Below are 19,575 nucleotides of genomic sequence, written 5' to 3'. Positions count from 1 at the left end.
AGCCTGGGTCCTACTAACGTTTCTGGCCAGGTAATTCCTTGCTGTGGGGCTCTCCTGTGCACTGTAGTGCGTCTAACCGTATCGTTGACCTCACCCCCACTGGATCTCAGTAGCACCTCCCATCCCATGACAAAATGTCCCCAGATACTGCCAAATGACCCCTAGAGGGCAAAATTACCTTGGTTGAGGACCATTGGTCTAAACTATAATTCTGGTCATTTGTCTGTTCATACATTCAACACGTTTCCTGAGCCCTGAGTGTGTGCTGGGCACTGCTCTAGGGCCTGGGGCTACAACTGTGGCATTACACCTATTGAGTTCATGCCTATTGCATTTGTTTGCTGGAGGAGGGAGTTAAATATCCCATGTGGGGATGAAATGGGAACTAGGGTTACCCAAAGCCTTCTGAATGAGGTGACGTTTAGCCAGACCTGGGAGGATGAATAGAAGCTACTGGGACAGAGAAGGTGGGAAAGAGGATCTTCCAGGACAGAATGGTCACCCTGGATTTGTTCCCCTGGGGTGTACGGAGGGCCTACCACATGCCAGACATCTCTGGGGTTACAATGGACCAAGACAGGCCCCTTCTGGCACGCAGAGAGCTCAGGGCATGCAGAGAGGTGTCTCTATGTCGTCTGGAGGCGGCAGAGGGATTGCAAAGGGCTTCCCAGGAAAATGGGAGGCAGGTGCCAACTCTTGAGGCTGCGCAGGCAGAACCCAGGCAGGCGGAGGAGGTGGGTGAAGAGGGAAGAGCTCCTGCACAGGCCACAGAGCCCAAGAAGCCAAGGTTTTGGGGGAACTGCCAGGAGGCTGCTGGGTAGGAGCACAGCATTCTGACAGAAAAGGGGTGGTGGTGGGGGTCCTGGAGATGAGGCTGGAGTGGGAGGTGAGGGAGAGGGACTAAGTTAAAGAGCCTGGACTTTATCCTGGAGGGAGCTACAGATGGTGCTTGAGTAGGGGAGTATTTTTATTTTAGAAAAATCTCTGTGGCTGCAATGAGGAGATTGGGTCTGTGGGGAGTAGGAGGAGAGGCAGGGGACAGGTGCCCAGGTTCAGGAATGAGATCAGCATGGCAATAAGCCTGGAGGGGACCAATCCCCAGACACTTAGGAGGTGAAAGCCTGCAAAGAAGTGTCTCTCTGTCTGGAGGCTGCAGAGGGATTGGGAAGGGCTTCCCAGAAAAGGGGAGTCAGGCGCCAGCTCTTGAGGCTGAGCAGGCAGGACACTCAAACCTGTTAGGATATGGGCCTGAATGTGGGGCTGGGGGAGCTGGAGACGGGATCTGGGTAGATCATGGGTGTCTGGCAGTGTAGCCCTGAAACGAATCACCAGATTAGAATCGCCAGATAAAAGACTGAGTAGAGAAAGATATGCCTGTGAATCTCAGAATACAAATTATTTTTGAAACTTTGCTTTCATGCATTATCTTTAAATATTAATAACCGACGTTTTTAAGAGGCTTAATGCTGTGCCAGGCACTGTTCTAAGCACTTCATGTGCATTAACTCCTTAAGTCCTCACAACAACCCTACGAGGGAGGTATTTTTATCATCTCCATTTTGCAGAGAAAGAAACTGAAGCACAGAGAGAGGAAGTACCTTGCCCAAGGTCACACAGCTGGCAAGTGGCTGAACCAGAATATGGGCCCAGGCAGTCTGGTTCCAGAATCTGTGCTATCTGTTGTTATACTGCCAAAATGTAGTTTGTTTAAAGTCTGCTTAACCTCAGCTATTTATAAAGTTCTGTAACCTTAATATAAAAGCAAAACAAAGCAATGGTGTTGTATTTTATAGGTTGTGGTGAAGGCATATAAACTGGAAAATCACCTTCTGGAATCTCAGGGTAACCCTATACCTTGGCAGTGACTACCACCACCTGGTGGCAGTGTACCCCAAATTGGGGAACAAGCCATGACATAAGCCAAGCCCAGTTTCCTTGGGCGTAGAATTTATGAAACCCTTGGCCAGGGCGATAAGAGTTTGCTAATATAGGCACCACTGTTATGAAGGTGTGTCGTCTGGACAGGAAGGAGGTGGGGCTCCCAGTGGCCAGGCTGCAGGCTGTGTGCTGAGGGACTGTGACTGTGGGTACTTGGGATGCGGTTTCCAGGCCCCATCCACACTCCTTCACCAGTTCCCTAGACGACCAGCATTAGGCATTTCTGAAACAGCTGGTGGGAGGTAGGGGTGGGGTGGGGTGTTACTCTGCAAACATGAGCTGTACCCATGACCCCGACCTTCTAATCCCAGGGCTTAACTGATTTCATTAACTCCAGGGGGCTCAAACGAGACCCCCCAAATCATTCTCAGTCAGACCACCTTCATAAAAGTCCCATTTCTGAGGCTGTGCAGGAAAACCTCCTGCCTGAAGGCAGGGGACTGGAGGCGGTGACCCTTGGGTGTGAACCCTCCACAGGCTGGTGACAGGGCAGGCTTGGCCCCACCCTCTGCCTGCTGAAGGGCAGCGAGGGAGAAAACTGGGTGAAAGCAGAGCATGCTGGGTAGCCCGGCCAGAAGCTGAGCGGTCCAGCAGCCCACCCCCCACCGTGGTTGTCATGACGACCGAGTGGGGGAGGGAGGAGGAGAGGAGGGCCCACTTGCCCCTCAGACAATGGGAACCTGTTCCAGGTCGCCCTTGGCCTTGTCCTGAGGGAGCTCGGCAGCCAGCGGTTCTGGGCTCCTCGTGCCCTGCAGCCCGGGCCCTGGGGGGTGCAGGCCTCAGCTCAGGCCAACCTTGGGGAACCCAGAATGGGAGTCACCGACGGGTCTCCTCCCCTGGAAAATCCCAACCCTCCTGATGCCTCCTCCTCCTCCTCAGGCTCCCCAACCCCCTAACGCAGGCTAATTCCAGATGAAGTTTGATTCATATTCTGAGCTGCCCCCTTCCACTGAAGAACTTGACCTTGTAGTGGGAGCTGAGCAGTGGGTGCAGGGAGGAGGCGGCAGCCGCTTTGGGGAACAGGCCAAATATTTTATGAGTAATTTAATATCTGGAGCGCGAACCACTGAGCAGAGAACCCGCCAGCTGCCTGGAGCAAGAAGCTGGTCTGGTCCTCATAATGCTGGGGAGAGGATGGGGGACTGCCAGGGATGAGAAGGGGTTGCAGGACAGTTAACCCTTTAAGGGCCCTGGGAGGCAGCTGGGCGGTGGCAGGGTGGGCTTGCATTCATGGTGTGCCTGTCACACGCTAGCTACCATGCAGGGCCCTGAGAGGGGCTGAGCAGTTGGGCATGGGAGGGAAAGTTCTCCCTGTGGAAGAGGCACTGTCTTTGAGATACACAGACCTGAGCTTGGCTCCTGCTAAGTGTGTAACCGTGGACAGTGACTCCACGTGTCCGAACCTCAGTCTCCTTACGCATGAAATGGGGATAATAGTAATGGTACCTACATCACAGATGAGAATCCAGTGACAATAAATACAAAGAATTAATGCAGGGCCTGAGACACAGCAGGTGCTCAATAAAGGGACCTGCCTGCCTTCACGATTCTGATGCCCTGTGAACCTCACAACAGCTCTTCAGAATCCCCAAACTTCCTTTGCAGGGGTCTCCCTACCACCTGGCTGTGTCCTGGACCTCTCTGTGGCCCTGGAGTGGGGCCTGCTGGGCTTCTGTCAGGTTTTACACAAGCCGTGGTTGTGTCTCCTCTTGGCATCTACTTTTTTTCTTTCAGGGTTTCTGGGGAGGGGTCCTGTCCAGCTGGTGGCATAAAAGGAGCACCGGACCCAGACCCAGGCAGATCTGGGTCAGAACCCCAGCTCAGCCACGTCCTGGCTGTGTGACCAGGGCAGGCCATTTCATCTCTGGGCTTTCATTTCCTCATCTGCAAAATATGATTAATGAAACACCTTCCTCATAAGGATGCTCTTACAATTAAAGAAGATCATTCTGTAAAGAAGCTAGCACAGAGCCTGGTATACAGTAGGTGCTCCTTACGTGATTCCTCATCATTGATACTTCAAGAGAGCAGCTTTGGGGCCACACTGTCTTAACCCATGTCCCAGCTCTGCTAGTTGTGTGGCCTTGGCTAAGTCACACAGCCTCCATGCACCTCAGTTTCCAAATCTGTGAGCTACGCATAAGAATACCACCTGCTTCATGGGAATTAAATGAATTAGGATATAGGAAGTGTTTAGGATAGAGCCTGGAACAAAGGAGGGGCTCAGTTAGTGCCACCTGCTATTATTCTCTTTTGAGGTGAAGACATAGCTTGTGGAAAAGGATTCTCAGCACCCTTTCCCTGACCTCTGCCCTCGCTCCTGGGCCTGGAGTGGGGGGCTCCCTGTGCAGCCTTCATCGGGGGCCTGAGCTTGTAGCACAGGGACCTCACTCCCTGCTCTGGGTTTATCCTTCAGCCTGGTGGGGGGATGCCGGCAGCATCCAGGGGCCTCTCCTGCCGTGCAGTTCTGCCCCTTTGTTAATCATTAAACTGCCCTTCCCCCCAACCACTGTTTCACTTCCTGGAAGAATTTCCTTGTGCCTGGACTGAGGAGACTCAGAGATCATCAGGTCCCAGAGATCATATTACAGATAGGGAAACTGAGGCTCAACACAGGAAGCCACAGAGCAAGAGGATCCCCAGGCCAGAACTTGAACCCAGGTCTCTGGCTGCCAGACTACCACTCCTTCTCTGCACTAGGCTGCCTTTGGGGGGCCTGGCCATAACTAATGCCCAGTCCCACTGATGGGGGCTCGGAGATGTGAGGGGACTGCCGTGTAGTCCCACAGCCCTTGGCAGGGGACCAGGATTCAGACCCAGGCCAGGGGAGCACCCAAATTGGAGCAAGCTCTGTGCCCTGTCCACGAGGGCCAGCAAGGACCCGGGTGGGCCAGTCTTTCCCTCATCACAGTGCCCTGGAAGGAAGGGTCCATACAGGCCAGGGGTAAGTCCCCCCATTTAACAGATGATGAAACTAAGTCTCAGAGAGTGGAGTCGCTTACCTGAGGTCACACAGTGAGTCAGTGGCCCTGGGGTGAATGCTCCTGCAGCTTACTCTGCCCCCAGTGCCTATTTTTAATGTCATTTCACTGAGGATCTCAAATCCCTGATAGCTTGGACCCAATTAAAGGGACTCTCACTGGGTACTTATGTGTACAGAGTGTACAGCTCAATTCCCCAGGAGTCCATGGTTTCGCTTTCCTGGGGCAATGCTTCTTCTGTGTAGGCCCTATCCTGGGCACCTTACAAATGTTCTTTATCACCTTAATAGCCCAAGCACATAGGTAATTGTCTCCCCATTTTATGGATGAGAGAAACAGGCTCAGAAGGGTAGGTGGCTCCAGGTTGCGCCCTCACCTCCTGGTTGAGGGTAGACTGCCCCGCTCACCACTCCTGCAGTTGCTGCAGACGCTTAAAGCACCATGAACTCCCGCAGCACCAGCCGTCCTGGGCCTTAGCCGTGGGACAGAAGGAACGAGGAGATATTTTTTCGGTTCTTCCCTGGAAACCAGCTGGGACGGGTCCCAGTGAGGCTGACATTTATGTACTGTCTTTCTCACATTAGCTGACATGCTCTAAACAAGGTCTGCAGACACCTTTTTAACAAGAGCCCAGCTGTCTCTCCCGCAGCTCCGGGGGCCCGCAGGGACAGCTTCCCCAAGAGGTGCTAACTCAGGAACCCGAGGCTGCAGACAGGCCTGCACCACGGGGCAGCCCACCCCCCACCCCCCCTGCCGCCCACCAGGCCGGAGGCAGAAAGGGAAATTGTTTCAAGGTGAATACAAGATCTTTCCTTTTGAAAAGCTTTTTAGCCTCTTGTAGCTCATCTGAACGAACCTCCCAACAACCAGTCATCTCATTTTATAGATGAGGATACCAACATTGACTGACGGCCTACTATGTGCTGGGTGTGGTGTGTCGCTCTCTATGATAACAGCTCTTGATTGTGTGCCTACTATGTGCCAGGCAAGCGCTTTAGTGCACTAAGGTCGTTTAGCCAATACCGCTCCATTTCACAGCCGAGGGAACACAAACTCAGAGTTGAGGTGACTCCCTTGCCCGAGGCCACCCAGCTAGAAAGTGGGAAAGCTGGACTTGAACCTGCTGGGGCTCTTTGGAGAAGCCAACAAGGAGTGTGCACAAAGTGCTGGGCACGCCTGACGCCCGGCAGGTGCTCTGCACAACACACTTTGCTTTATTCACCCTCTTCGTGCCCTCAGCTTGTTTACATCCTCCCTGCTCCCCAGATGCTATCAGATATCAGAGCTCATAGGCACAAATACATGACCCCATGGGCCACGCTATAGGTGAGAGGAATCTGTGAAAGACAGCGGGCCAGTGTGGTGGGGGAGGCAGGAAGGGCCAGGATGGAGGTGAGGATGTTACTCCTGAGAAAAATATGCTCCATATGCGCCTGCCGGTGCCTCCCTTTGCACATTCTCGGGCCTCAGTTCTCGGCTGCGTGGTCGTGGTTGGGGAATAAGCCTCAAGGTCTTTGCCTCCGAGCGGGGGCAACAATACCCGTGGTGGGGGTTGTCATGAGCATTCAGCGGGCTGTGACTGGTATGATCTCGGTTAAGGTTCTCCCTGCCTGCCGGCCTCTGTTTCCCTTGTAAAGGCCAGCTTTCCCATGGAAATTGTCCCAAGAGCCTATGAAACATTATTGCATTCCCTCTCTAGGTAGGACCTAATTTTGATGTTCCTTCCATTGTACCTTTCTTCCTTTCATTTAACAGCTATTTACTGTGCACGGATTATGTGTATCTGTCTCCAGGGCCTATACTCTCAGGAGTGAGAAAGATTCATCAATCAATCAAGTAATTAACACATCCATGCTTTCATTTGTACGTCTCCTGGGCTCTCTGGGTGGTGGAATGTCTGTCTCTGGCCTCCTTCGTTCCCTTCTGGATCCTGGCTCTGTTCTGTGTAGGTGAGGATGCAGAACAAGTGAGGAATGAGGGGGGACTTGGCCACAGCTTCCTCCTTGGCTGTGACCTTGTAATCATTCGCCACCTTTACCCTGTGGGTGTCACAAGTCTACTAACTAGGAACTAAGTAAGTTCCTAGTTAGTAGGCTTGGGGCAGGCTTGAGAATTTGTTTCTGTCACAAGCAAGTCTAATGCAGCTGATCTAGTTCAAACTCCTCTTTCTGTGGGAAAGTCTGAGGCTCAGAGTAGGGTAGCACTTGTCTGAGGTCACACAGTAAGTCAGGCTCTGAGGCCAGCCTGCAACTGGAAGCTGTTGATTTGCCATCCAGGGTGCTCCCTACTCTGCTAGGTCCTCTCCCTGTGGGTGTCCCTCCCTGGGTGGGTCTTCATGGATTTCTTGAACAAATGCCCCTTTCCTCCTGCATCACAGGCACCCAACAGGGGTGTCTATAAGAATGCCTCCTGGCTATGTGTAAAAATAAATGCAGCTTGCAGCTTGCTCTAACAGGAGGGTGTGTGTGTGTGTGTGTGTTGGGGGGCGGTTTAAGGCAGGGCACCTGGTACCCCTTTGTCAGCAGAAGACTGGAAAGGCAGGGATGTGGAGGAGAAGTGGGAGTGAAATCTGCAGTGCTCAGCACGAGGGGGCTCAGAGTTGAGAACGGACAACGTGCCCTTCATCGTTTGTCCACCATGAACTCCCTCACCATCACTATTGGAAGGAGCATAAGCACAACGACAATGGCAGCAATAACAGTAAGCGGTTAGTCGCTGAGGGCTTGCGCATGAGCGAGAGAATTCCAGTTCACAGCAGGTGGACATGCTGACCCAGGGCTCCTAACCCTGGCCACTTACAGTGTGGTCCCTGCTCAACAGCACAACTCCTGTCTGGGTGCTTGTTAGAAAAGCAAATCGCTGGGCCCCAAACCCAGGGGTATTTTACCAAGACCCCAGGTGGTTTTTGTAGCCATTGATATTTAAGGAGCCCTACACCATTCCAGCACCCCAATTTCAATTACAGCCCACCATCTGTAACTACAGCTAATATTTGCAGAGAAGTCTCTATGTGCTGGGGGTGTTGCCCAGTGAATTGTGCATATAATCATCATCCCTTATCAGCTCTCTGGGATGGATATGCTTATTACCCCCATGCTACAGATGAGAAAACTGGAGCCCAGAGAAGTTAAATAATTAGTCCAAGAACACAGCCTGTAAGTGGCAGAGATGGGATTTGAATACAGCCCCTCTGTCCTTCCAATTTCTGAGCCCCCAGGCTTTCCTCTCTCCTGCACTTCTCAGCTTGCATGGGTTCCAACAGACAAGAAGTCTGTTTCTGCTTCTTCCCTTAATCCCATATGGCCAATGGACACCTGTGGGCAGAGGCTGGGCTGCTACCGGCCACAGCTTTCATGCTTATCAGCTCAGCCTCCTCACCGAGGCTGAGGACCACCTGTCCTGGGATTCCCCAGGGTGTTTGAGAACCATAGAAACATAGGACCCTCCAGATCCTATGGAATCAGAACCTGGACACCAGCAAGTTTCCAGGGAGTTCCATGGCGCACGGAAACTGGAGACCTAGCGCCTCAGATCCCTCAGGGCAGGGATTGCAGTGCCCATTTAACAGTCAAGGACAACAAGGCCCAGAGGGTTTTTCTGTCCCTGCCCCAAAGCAGGAACCTGGCAGACCAGCCTCATGGTGTGGGAACCAGGCAGTCCTGGGTTCACGTTCCTGCTCCTCTCCTTCCAGGCCTGGAGCCATCCCTGGGTCTAGAGCAGGCTGACAGATCCAGGCCACAAAATGGGCAGCTCGCTAGCTGAGAATGGTTTTTACTTGTCTAAATGGTTGGGAAAAAAATTAGAAGAAAAATATTTTGTGACATGCGAAATTATGTAAAATTCAAATTCCAGTGTCCCTAAAGACTTATGGGGGCATAGCTACACTCACTTATTTATGTATTATCTACAGCTGTTTCCGTGCCACAGAAGCAGGGCTGAGTATTTGCAACAGAGACTGTATAACAGTTCCTGTGTGGCCTAAACATAGTTCCTATGTGGCTCTTTACATAAAAAGTTTGGCAACCCCTGGTCTACAACAGTAGTTCTCAAACTTCAGCTGTATAAAAATCACCTAGAGGGCTTGTGAAAACACAGATTGCAGGGCCTTATCCCCAGATTTCTGATTCAGCCAGTCTGGGGGCCTGAAAATCTGCATTTCTAACAAGCTTCCTGGTAATGCTGATGCTGGCATCACACTTTGAAGATCCTGGTTTAGAGTAAGTGTGTCTTCAAAGCTGACCCTCAGCCCTACCCTGGAAGCTCACAGTCCACCCAGAGGGAGAAGAGAGGGAAGGAGGGGCCCCCACCCACCCAGGTCCATCTCACCCACAGGTCCACCAGCCCCTCTTCCTGGCTGTCCTTCTGGTGTCTGCTCCCCCTGGTGGCAGCAAGCCTGGAGCTGGTCTGGCATATTCAGCCTTGACAGCCTGGCCCTCAAGGGAACATATTTCACAGCCTCCAAAGTTTGCACACCCTTTCCCTAGGGAGTCCACTTCTAGCAGAAAAGAATCAAGGGTGCGAGCCAGGATGCTCATTGCTACATTGCCTTTTTCTCAGATGGCAGAACCAGAGACGGGGCAGCCACTTGATATGGTCGTACACCTGGTAGGAAGGCCAGACGGTTTGAACTTGGGTCTGTGTGACTCAGCTGCCACCCCACGCAGCCCCTCAGGGTGTCCTGCTGTGACAGGACAGTGATGGGAGCATCGACTCCAGAGCTGCTGGATTGCCTTGTATCGAATCCTGGCTCTACTACGCACTACTTGTGTGACATCGGCAACACGAGTCACTTAACTGCTCTGGGTCTCACTGTTCCCCTCTGTCAAGGGGGAGCAAAACTGTAAGTGTTACATGAGTCAACATGAGTGCTTAGAACCATGCCCTGTGTGAGCTGGTGTGATTACTTAGTAAACCTCACCTTCCTTCTTCGTGGCCCTTTACCCTCCTTTCTTCTTCCTAATGGCTCGAAGCCTCGTGGGTCCCTGGGAGGGGCAGGCTGGTCAGGGCTGACTGGGGCAGAGGTGGGGAAGTTTGGATGTGGCACTGTAGCCAGGAGGAGGGCCTGCCGCTGCTGCTCTGAGAGCTGCCCCCATCCGCAGGGCTGGGCCTCTGTAGTCTGGGCAACGGGGCACAGAGCTAACACATCGATTCTTGGCTTAAGGAGGCCTGGATCTAAGTCCTAGATATTGTGTGTGACATGGGCAAGTAAGACCCCCTTCTGGCACCTCAGTATTTTTATCTATAGAAGGGACACAATAAGATTATAGCAGTGGTTCTTAAAGTGGGGTCCCGAGTAGCACCATCACATGGAAGCTCTTAGCAAATTTTAACAAGCCCTCCTGGCGATTGTGATGCTCGCTAAGTTTGAGAACCACTGGATTAGAATATCTACTCCTTAGCCTTGTTGAGACTGTTATAGGAGAGACTACTTGCCAGGAGTCTAGCTCAATAATTGTGAGCTACTGTTATGGTTATATGTCCACTCCTTCTTGGCCTCCGCTGATTGGGCTGGGCTGCTCCTGGGTTCTGTAGGACACCTCTGGGCTCCCCCGAGAAGTTCCTCCTTTTCTCCTAAGTTGGTTCAAGGAGGTTTTGTCACTTGCTACTAAAAGGGCTCTGGCATGGTGAGGCCTGGGAGTCAGTGTCAAGGTGGGTGAACAAGGTCAAGAGTCACAGGCCTGAGGGGAACCTCTTTCCCTCTTTCTGTCAAACAGCAGGCCCAGCCAGGATGTCCAAGGTTCAACCCCATCCCCATTCCCTGTGAGAAGGGGTTATGGGGGAAAGGTGGTATTAGGGCAAGGATGGGATAGATGAGGTACTGGGACCCATCTGAGGTCACCTCCGGGCTCTCCTGGGATCCTGGTTCCTGGTTCCTGTGATGAAACCTCACCTTCTCCCTGGAGATCTGAAGAGCTGAACTATCTCCACTGGCTGGGAAAGAGCAATAGTAAAGGTGGAGGGTTTAGCAATATTAGTGTATAAAGCAAGGTGTGTTTGACTACAGTGGCCATGGCTGAACATGTAGTGAAATTCCCGGGTTTCTGGAAGATCCGGAAGTTGGGTGGGGAGGCAGGGCACAAAAGGGGCACTGTAAAGAGGTAGTGCCTGGGGCAATCTGGTGGAGGGAAGGTGGCAAGGCTATGGTTTATGGCTCAGGAGTCAGAGAGAGCCGGCCAGCCTGAGGCAGCACTGGGATGAGCTCTGACTCCTTGGTCAAAGCTGGCTTGGCCGAGTTCCCTGCAGCAAAGTGGGAGGCCCTGTGGGGTTCATGATCTGCCCTTGGGGTGGAGTGTAGCCCTGCATAGACAGACCCAACTATAGAAGCTTGAGAATATGGACTCCTAAGGTCCAGTGAGCTCAGGTGAGAGGCAGAGTACTGTGGAGAAGCCTTCAGAAGGAGATTCCAACAGGTGTGGGGGGCAAGGCAGTGATATGTCTACAGTTTCAGCAAGAGCTCTGAGGCAAATGGAAGCAGGTTCCAATCCTGGCTGTGCACCTGTATGCTGTGCGACCCTGGGCCAATTGTTTGCCCTTTCTGAGCCTCAGATTCTTATCTGTAAAATGGGGATAATATTATGTACCTCCTAGGATTTGTGGCAGACATTGAATGAGCTAATGTACATACAGCACTAGCTGCACAATAACTCAATTGAGATCTGGTTATTATAACTGTTAACTATTATTGCTAGACTCAAAGTCCAGGCAGACAGCTTGTACTGAAAGGGCTGAGCAGCAAAAAGAAGTCCCAGTCCCTGGAGAAAAGGTTCCAGTTTCCTGTTAGAGAGCCTGAGGTTGGGGCAAGTCATCAAAGCCTGGCCTATCGTCCAGAAGATAGGGCAGAAGTTGCACCCCAGCAATGGAGGCCTGAGAAACAGGCCAGCCAAACAGGAGGCTGACTGGTGCCATGACCCTGTGATAGGCCAGAGTGCCTTAAATCCTTCCTACCTCAGGACAGGATTGGCCAATGGTCTTGCGGTGTCAGCCTTGTAGGAGGGGCTGCAGAGGGTAGGTGCAGGGCTACTGGATGGCCTGTGCCTGGGATCTTGGCCAATCAGGCAGTGAGACTTTGTTAAATGGCTATGGTGCATTACGGGCTTTTTGGGGTTCAGAGAGGGGCAGGGTAAGGAGCTCACAGCCTAGCTGGGGAGATGGGGTGGACATGAGTGAAGAGCCAGATGCAGGCTGTGTGTGCTCAGAGCTGAACCAGGCAGCAGCGGGGTCAGAGAAGGCAGAAGATGGGAGCTGTGACAGCTGGAATGGTCTGGCTTGGGGGGTGCGGGGGAGGCATGTGTGTGTGGCTTGCGTGAGGTTGTCAGGATGGTTGAACAGGCAGAACGCAAGGGAACAGTGGGAGTGAGGGTGCTGAGGCAGGAAAGCGTGGGGTTTGCCTAAAAGACAGAAAGGGCCTAGTTGCTCTGGAGTGGGGATATTCTTTGTCCAGGAGAGGAGGGAGTGGGACGAGAAGGCCAATCCACAGAGAGCCTTGAAGGCCAGGCTCATGGTCTAGGACTACATCCAGCTGGCAGTGGGGAGCCACTGAAGGTTATTGATCAAGGAAGTGACATTTGTTTTAACTGGATGGTTGAGATTGTGCCAGGCTGGGAAGACACTGGGAGGAGGAGCATGTGGGGAGAATCAAGAAGGGAAGGGTCTTGGTTCCAAGGTCACCCCCTGGGTGAGGGTATGTGGCATTATGAGCACTTTAGGGGATGGTCTTGACATGTTGCTTTGAAAGAGGTGTCAGGTCATCAGTGCCATACCTGCCCTCGAATCCCAGCTCTGTTGTGGAATCAAGGACAATCCCTTCATCCTTCCAGTCCTGTTTCCTCCTCTGTAAACTGGGCATGATGCAACCTATTTCCAACTGAGTGTGAGGATTAATGAGAGAATGAGGAAAAGATCTAGCTCAGGGCCTGGAGCCTAGTAGCTGCTCAATAAATGGTGTTCCCTCTCCATCTCCCCCATGTGATTGTCACAGAGCTGGACAGAATCTGGCCCTCCAGTCACCTCCAGTTAGATAGAGTTTCTGTTTTCAGAGGTCATTCATTCATTCATTGTTGTCATTCCACCAGAATTCAAGCAACATTCTGAGCACCTACTAAGTGCCAGGTGCTGAGACAAAAAGTAGAATCAGACCACTGTCCCTTGGACTGGAAGAGTTTATTTACTTGTTCACTCAGCAACATCCATGTGGCCCTACTCTGTGCTTTGGCTGGGGTGGGGGTAGAGTTGGGGATAAAGTGAGCACTGTAGGCAGGGGAGGGAGTAGGCGGGGGAGCAAATCAGGCCCACGGGTCACACCTCTACATCCGGGAAGAGCAGGAACCCAGAGAAGATGCTGTTGGCACCTTCGATGCCCAGCAGGGAGTTCTTTTCGGTGGCCTGCAAGAAGACAGTCTCCCCCAGCTCCAGCTTGAGGACCACGCTGCCCATGGTGACTTGGAAGGTGTTCTGAACGTAGTCGCAGAAGGTGACCACCTTCTGCACGCGCTCCCGGCCCCGGACGAGGTTCACGCACAAGTTCCCTCGAGAGCTGGCATGGTAGGTGAAGTAGTAAAGGCCGGGCACCCTGCAGGTGAACTTGCCGTTTCGAGGTTCGTAGTTGTTGTTCACGTTGGTGATCACGTGGTCGAAACGGATGGCCTGGTCTCTTCTCAGGAGACTGTTGATGGTCCTTGTGGCAGAAAAGGCAATTTTCTGTGTGGCCTTATAGTCTCCTGATTCACCCTTGGGGCCACGGGGTCCGAGGGGCCCTGGGGAACCTTTGGGGCCAGCGGGGCCCTTGGGGCCCACTTTTCCCGGTTTCCCAGGAATCCCTGGGTCCCCCTTCTCTCCAAACTCGCCATGGTCTCCAGCTAGCCCCGGCAGCCCTGGAAAAGCAGAGATGAGAGAAATGAGGAGGCCACAGATCACTGTGAACCAAAGAATGAATACCAGGCTGGGAGGCACGGAGCCTGGCCGTGTCACCCTGGATAGGTCACTGATGCCAGTAGGGTGGGTCGTGGTCTCCCTAAGGAAGGTGGCGGGCCGGCCCTCCTCACCAGCTCATACAGGCACCCTTGTTCTGGCTCAGGCCTGGAGCAGGGATAATGAAGCCCTGGCACATTTGCATCCCTGTCCGCTCCCTCCCCACGGCAGACAGCCTTAAGCAGTCCCTTTCTTGCTGAACCTGGAGTGGGTCTTAGAATTCCTCACCCTCCTCCACTCTAGACAGCGCCACCCCGTGGTTTGGCCCAACACTCTCTCTTTTCCAGTAGAGTGGCAGAATATAGTGGCTGAAAACGTGGGCTCAGGAAACAGACAGAGGTGCTTCTCATGCCACATTTGACATTATTAGTTGTGTCGCTTTGACTGCGTCCTATCTCCGAGGCTCAGCTTCCTCATCTGTAAAACCAGGATGGTGATATTTTGCGGGATTGCGAGGATTAAATTAGATTATGCAAGGAGTGGTTGGCTGTTTGCATGAACAAATGAACTACATTTTAGGGGTTTTCACAGCAGGAGAAGCCTCACTCAAACTCTGTGATAACCCCAGAAAAGTACCTGCCCACATCCTAAAGGCGAGGAAGCAGCAATTCAGAGAGCTGAAGCCACTTAGCCTGGAGGAAGCCAGGACTGTGTGCCTGGGCGGGGCTCTCTCTCTACCTGGAGTTAGTGACAGGACAGCCATGCTCTGGTCTCAGCCTCAACACTTCCTGGGCTCTCTTGAGCAAGGCAGTAGCCTTTCTGGCCATCAGTTTTCCCAGATATCAGAACTCCCCTTAAGGAATTACGGCTCAGCAAGCTGAAGGATTTCCAAGTGCTCTTGCAATCTCTAAGGTGGGCAAGGGGTGGGGAGGCAGGAGATGGGGCCTTGTTCAGTGACAGTCGTGTATCCCCAAAGCACACAGTACCTTTCTCTCCCTTTATCCCTGGAGCCCCAGGTTTGCCATCGGAGCCTGGTACCCCGGGGATGCCCGGGATGCCTGGGATGGCTGGGTACCCAGTGCAGCTGCTCTGGGTGCAGGAGACAGAAATCAGAGCCAGGAGCAACAAAGGTAGGAGCACCGGGGCGCTGGCCCTTCGGGCCTTCATGACCGCACCGTCTCAGCAGCTTCCTGTGGGGCACAAGACGCAGCAGGTTACTTCCGTGGCGCCTCCTAGCATTCATTCTCTCAGTCACTCAGCCACTCGTTCATGCGTCCACTGAGTGTGTCTTGCCCACCAGACCCTGTTCTGGGGGCTGGGGATACTGTGATGGACAAGACGGGTATGGCCCCTGCCTTCATGGAGCTGACCATCCAGGGGAAGGCAGACGTCAGTAGGGCAACATGCAGGTAAGCAGAAACAGCAAGAGCCTGTGCCCAGTGCCCCAAAGTAGAGGAAGTGGTGCTTGGAGGGAGAATAACTGGGCTGGGGGGCCGGTGGCCAGTTTGTGAGGGAAGTCCTCAGAGGGGAGGCATCTCTGAGAAGTGATGCTTAGATCTGAGACCTGAGGGTTCAGAAAGGGCTGGAACAAGGAGGAAGGGACAGTGGGGGCAAAGAAGGACAGAGTGTGGGGTGCTGAGGACCAGCAGGGAGGCCAGCGTGGCCAGAGGGGAGTGAGGGGTGAGTGGCAGAGGTTGTTGGCTGTTGTATGCGGGCTTTGGATTTTATTCCAAGTGTTCTCATTCATTAGACCTTCTGAATTCAGGGTGCCTATGCTGTCGTCACAGCAGGCCTCTTTACATTCTCAGAGCAGCCCTGCGTGGAAGGAGCTAGTATTTCTTCTTCCGCTAAAGAGGACCCTGAAACTCGAGAGAGGCTCAAACACATGCTCAGGGTCACGCAGGAAGGGCTGCAGCCAGGACTCACACCCAGGCCTGTGGGGCACTGAAGCCAGGGTCCCTGCCAACATACCAGGCCATCTCTGCTGGTGGAATACTCTCAGGTCTCCAAAGGCCCTGGAGAGAGGGGAGTGCTGGCCCTTTCTTAATCTCCGGGAACTGGGAAGACGCCCTGGGCTGTCATGAGCTGGTCATCACGGGGGCCTGAAACATTTATTCTTAGGACAGAAGGGAACTAACATTACATCTAGTCCAACCCTTTTTAAAAAATTGAGGGGACATTCACTTGACATAAATTTGACCATTTTCAGGTGAACATTTCAGTGGCAGTTAGTACGTTCACAATATTGTACGACTACTACCTCAGTCTCATTCCAGAACATTTTCATCCCCTCGAAGAAAACTGCACTCATTAAGCAGTTACTCCCCGTCCCCTGAGCCCCTGGCAGCCATTAACCTGCCTTCCCCTGTGAATTTACCTATCCTGGATATTTCATATAAAGGCATCATATAATAGGTGACCTTTGTGTCTGGCTTATTTCATTTAGCGTAATGTTTCCAAGGTTCCTCTACACTGTAGTATGTATCAGTCCTTCACTCCTTTTTATGGCTGAAAAATATTCCATTGTATGGAATTTTATCTGTTTATCCATTCAGCACTGTTGGGCATTTGGGGAGTTTCCACCTTTTGGCTAATATGGTGGCCAGTTCTGCCATGAGCATTCATGCACAAGGATTTGTTTGAATGCGTTTTTAATTCTTTGGGGTACCTACCTAGGTGTGGAATTACTGGGTCTTACAGTAAATCTGTTTAACTTTTTGAGAGACTTTCAGCCTACTGTAAAGCCTCCTTAATAATAAGGGCCTCAGCCAGGGTTCCTCCATCCATAGTTGCACCATCGATTACCTACCAAGGCAGCCCATTCTACTTTTTCCCAGATCCAAATGCTTCCCATGCTTCAAGGCTTGGGCCAAAGTCTTTCTCCTCCAGGAAGCCTTCCATCATTACCGCTAGCCCATAGAGGCTGAGCTGTTTCCTGCAATTAATACGGAAAAGCAGAGTGGCCCTCCCACCTCCCAGGATAGCACTGGGGATGCAGGCGAGGCCGCGGCTGGGGAGAAGTCACAGAGTTCCAAGCCCAGAAGTGGGTTGTGATTATTTTCCCACCTTGCAGATGAGGGAACAGAACCTTCACCATTAGAAAGCAACCTCCCCAAAGTCACCAGTGAGCTGGCTGATGGCAGAGCTGTGGTCAAGCCCCTGTCCTCTCTGCCTCATGCTGGTTCTGCCAACTCAGAATCTGGCACGTGGAGGCCTTCCCGGGACCAGAAAAACCTGCTGATTTTTGGCTCCTGTGCTCAGAACATCAGTCTCAGCCTCTCAGTTTACTCCTAACCAATTTGTTGCTCAAAGCCCTGAGTTAGGCCAGATTCTCTGCTGGACACTAAGGAAAGGGAAGCTTCAAGGGTGGGTGTGACCAGGCTGCAAGTGACCGGCCTAGGCTCTGTCCTTCAAAGAGAGAGGCTCTGGGGAAGGATCCTACTTATCTTCAAGTCAGCATCAGTTCCCACTCTTGTGCAGATTTTAGAAAACAGCAATTTGACAACTTTAATAATCCAGCCATTGGGCACTTAGCAGGTACCAGGCCCTGTGTCAAAGGCTTTACATGTCATTTTCTCATTTAATTTGGTCCTAACAACAGTCCCCTCAGAAAGCACCCCTGCTTTCTCACTTTACAGACAAGGAAACTGGGCATTAGAGAGGGTGGGAACCTGCATCAAAGTCATACAGCCCCCATGCTGCTGGGACTCAAACCCAGGTCCACCGGATTTTAAAACTTCCAGGGTGTTCTGTTAAGAGGCAACTGTATCTGGTGGTTAAAATATGGGCTTTGGAGCCAGACAGCCTGACAGAAGGAGCTAACAGGTGGACAGCACTTAGAGCAGTTCTGGGGATGGGGCCAGTATGGGGTGAAGGAGGCTTTTACCATTACTATTATCGCCGCTGTTGTTAGGTGGCGAACGTTCACTGGTGGTGTCATGAGAAGAGAATGCTGCCGGGGCCACAGGGTCAGGCCTCTGCCACTTCTTAGCTGTGGGCCTTAGGCAAGGAGCTTCTCCTCTCCAGCCACAGTTTCCCCTACTGTGAAATGGGGTAATACTAACCTCTACCTCATAGGGCTGGTGGGAGGACTGAGGAAATAGGGCTTACAACAGACCCCAGCAGGTCGGAAACGCTAAATGAATCTAGCTCTTTTTCTATTACCACCATCATCTGAGAATCCTCAAGCTTTAGGACAAGATGGAAGATGGTTGGAAAAGTAAAAAGGATCCAGTCCCTTTGGGAGATTGGGGGGGGGGCTCAGCTGGAGGCAGCCCAGGGGTGGAAAGCTCCAACCGGTGGGGTCAGGGGTAGGATTGGGGGCAGCGGGTCCAGACCCACTTCTGAGATGAGACGCAGGCTTCTGGGGGAAGCAGGAAAGGGGGTGGGGGGAGTGGAAAGATCTGGGTTCTGGCCAATTTCAGGGGCCCCTGAGTCTCAGACTTGGACAAGGACTTAAAACTCATCTGGTCTGACCTCCTCCTGCTGTTACCATCTGTCACCACTGGCCGCCTTGGTCTGCTGTCTTTCTCCACATCACCGACCCTTTCCCCTGGGTTAGAGTCAGGCCACCTGGACTTTCAACTCTGTCTCTGCTGCTACCTTGCTGCATGACCTCGGGCAAGTGCCTTAACCTCTCTGAGCCTCTTTGGCAAAGGTAACTTCTGCCGGACAGTGCTGCCAGAGGATTAAATGGGGTGGAACCCAGAAGGAATAAGGTCTGTAGAGCGGTGCCCGATCCCACCCTGTCCTTCACAGACATTACTGAGTCCACTCAGCACCAACTAACAACGAATCACAACTCCACCTGCAAAGTCAAATCACTTCCTTGAAAGAGTCAGGCTGAGCTTTCTCAGCAACTGTGAGGAAGTGAGAGAAGGCAGGCTTTGGAGGAATGCCGGGCTGGGCAGAGGGGCACCTGGGCTCACGTTTCACCTCTGCCTCTGACATATCTTGAACCAGGCACGGCGCCAAGCACTGGGTGAGCCACTTCTCCTTTAGGGCCCCCAACGCCCCTGAAGGGTCTGTTGTCCCCAAAGTGGGTCCAGGCAAAGAGGTTACGTGACTTGCCCCAGATCACCAGCACCTAGAGGCAGAAGCAGGACTCAGCTAGAGTCCAGGGACCCCAAAGCCCTTATGTTGGTGGCTCCTGTTTCAGGCTGCCTCCCATCACCTGGGGCCCCAGGTAGCAGCAGACTCCCAAGCTCACCCAAGGAGGTTTGATTCCTGGGGCTGGTCCCAGGAACACCCCAAGTTTAACAGCCCAGGTGGCTCTGAGGCGTGGGATGCAAGGCCTACGCTTTGGGAACCGCCACGCCCTGCCATACGGGTCCTGCCGGCCAGCCCCCCAGGTGCCAAGCACCATCCTCACCTGGGGCCTCGCCGTGCTGTGGTGCCGCTGGGCTGGGCAGCAGTGGGACCGGGAGCCAGGAGCCTGCTTCTCTCCGTCCAGAGCGGAAGTTCCATTCCCCCGAGACAGGAAGGGCTTTCCCCTGACGGCCCCCTCTGCTGGGTCCGGCAGGCCAGCCCCCCTCCCGGAACCCCGCTCTTGCCCCGTCCAGGCAGTTTCAGGTCCCGTTTCTGCAATCTGGAGGGGTTTACTGTAAATGGGGTGGGTAGATGGGGAGTTTGGTTTTGCTGGCTCAGCAGCCATGGGGGGAACAGGCTGTCCTGGGAGAATGTCCACAACTGGTGGCTTGCCTGCCAAGGCCCCTGGCCTCGTGACCTTCCACCGCACACATGCATGTTC

The 19,575-nt window shown here is 53.0% G+C and overlaps 1 protein-coding gene across 3 annotated transcripts; it reads right to left on the bottom strand.

Moving 5' to 3' along the window:
* Positions 1–13,062: 13,062 nt before the first annotated feature.
* On the bottom strand, positions 13,063–19,359 carry C1QB (complement C1q B chain). 3 transcript variants are annotated; one of them, XM_036914634.2, is made up of 3 exons: positions 19,210–19,359; positions 14,813–15,016; positions 13,063–13,789 (listed from the first exon to the last, which is right to left on the bottom strand). In XM_036914634.2, the coding sequence occupies exons 2-3, from the start codon at positions 14,991–14,993 to the stop codon at positions 13,215–13,217; spliced, it is 756 nt and encodes a 251-aa protein (XP_036770529.2). In that variant the 5' UTR covers positions 14,994–15,016; positions 19,210–19,359; the 3' UTR covers positions 13,063–13,214. The 3 variants fall into 3 exon arrangements, with proteins under 3 accessions (XP_036770529.2, XP_036770528.2, XP_057355817.1); XM_036914633.2 differs by having other exon boundaries at positions 19,198–19,356; XM_057499834.1 differs by lacking the exon at positions 19,210–19,359 and adding an exon at positions 16,636–16,660.
* Between the last annotated feature and the right edge of the window lie 216 nt (positions 19,360–19,575).

The sequence above is a fragment of the Manis pentadactyla genome, chromosome 4, assembly GCF_030020395.1.
Source record: "Manis pentadactyla isolate mManPen7 chromosome 4, mManPen7.hap1, whole genome shotgun sequence".
NCBI lineage: Eukaryota > Metazoa > Chordata > Mammalia > Pholidota > Manidae > Manis > Manis pentadactyla.
This window is presented reverse-complemented; position numbering and strand designations above follow the sequence as displayed.

What these genes read in the sequence shown, in the direction of transcription:
- C1QB (XM_036914634.2), bottom strand. Translation starts at nt 14,993, where the DNA reads ATGAAGGCCCGAAGGGCCAGCGCCCCGGTGCTCCTACCTTTGTTGCTC. An exon ending in AGGGATAAAGGGAGAGAAAG is followed by an intron (nt 13,790 to 14,812) that starts GTACTGTGTGCT and finishes CTGCTTTTCCAG; the next exon opens with GGCTGCCGGGGCTAGCTGGA.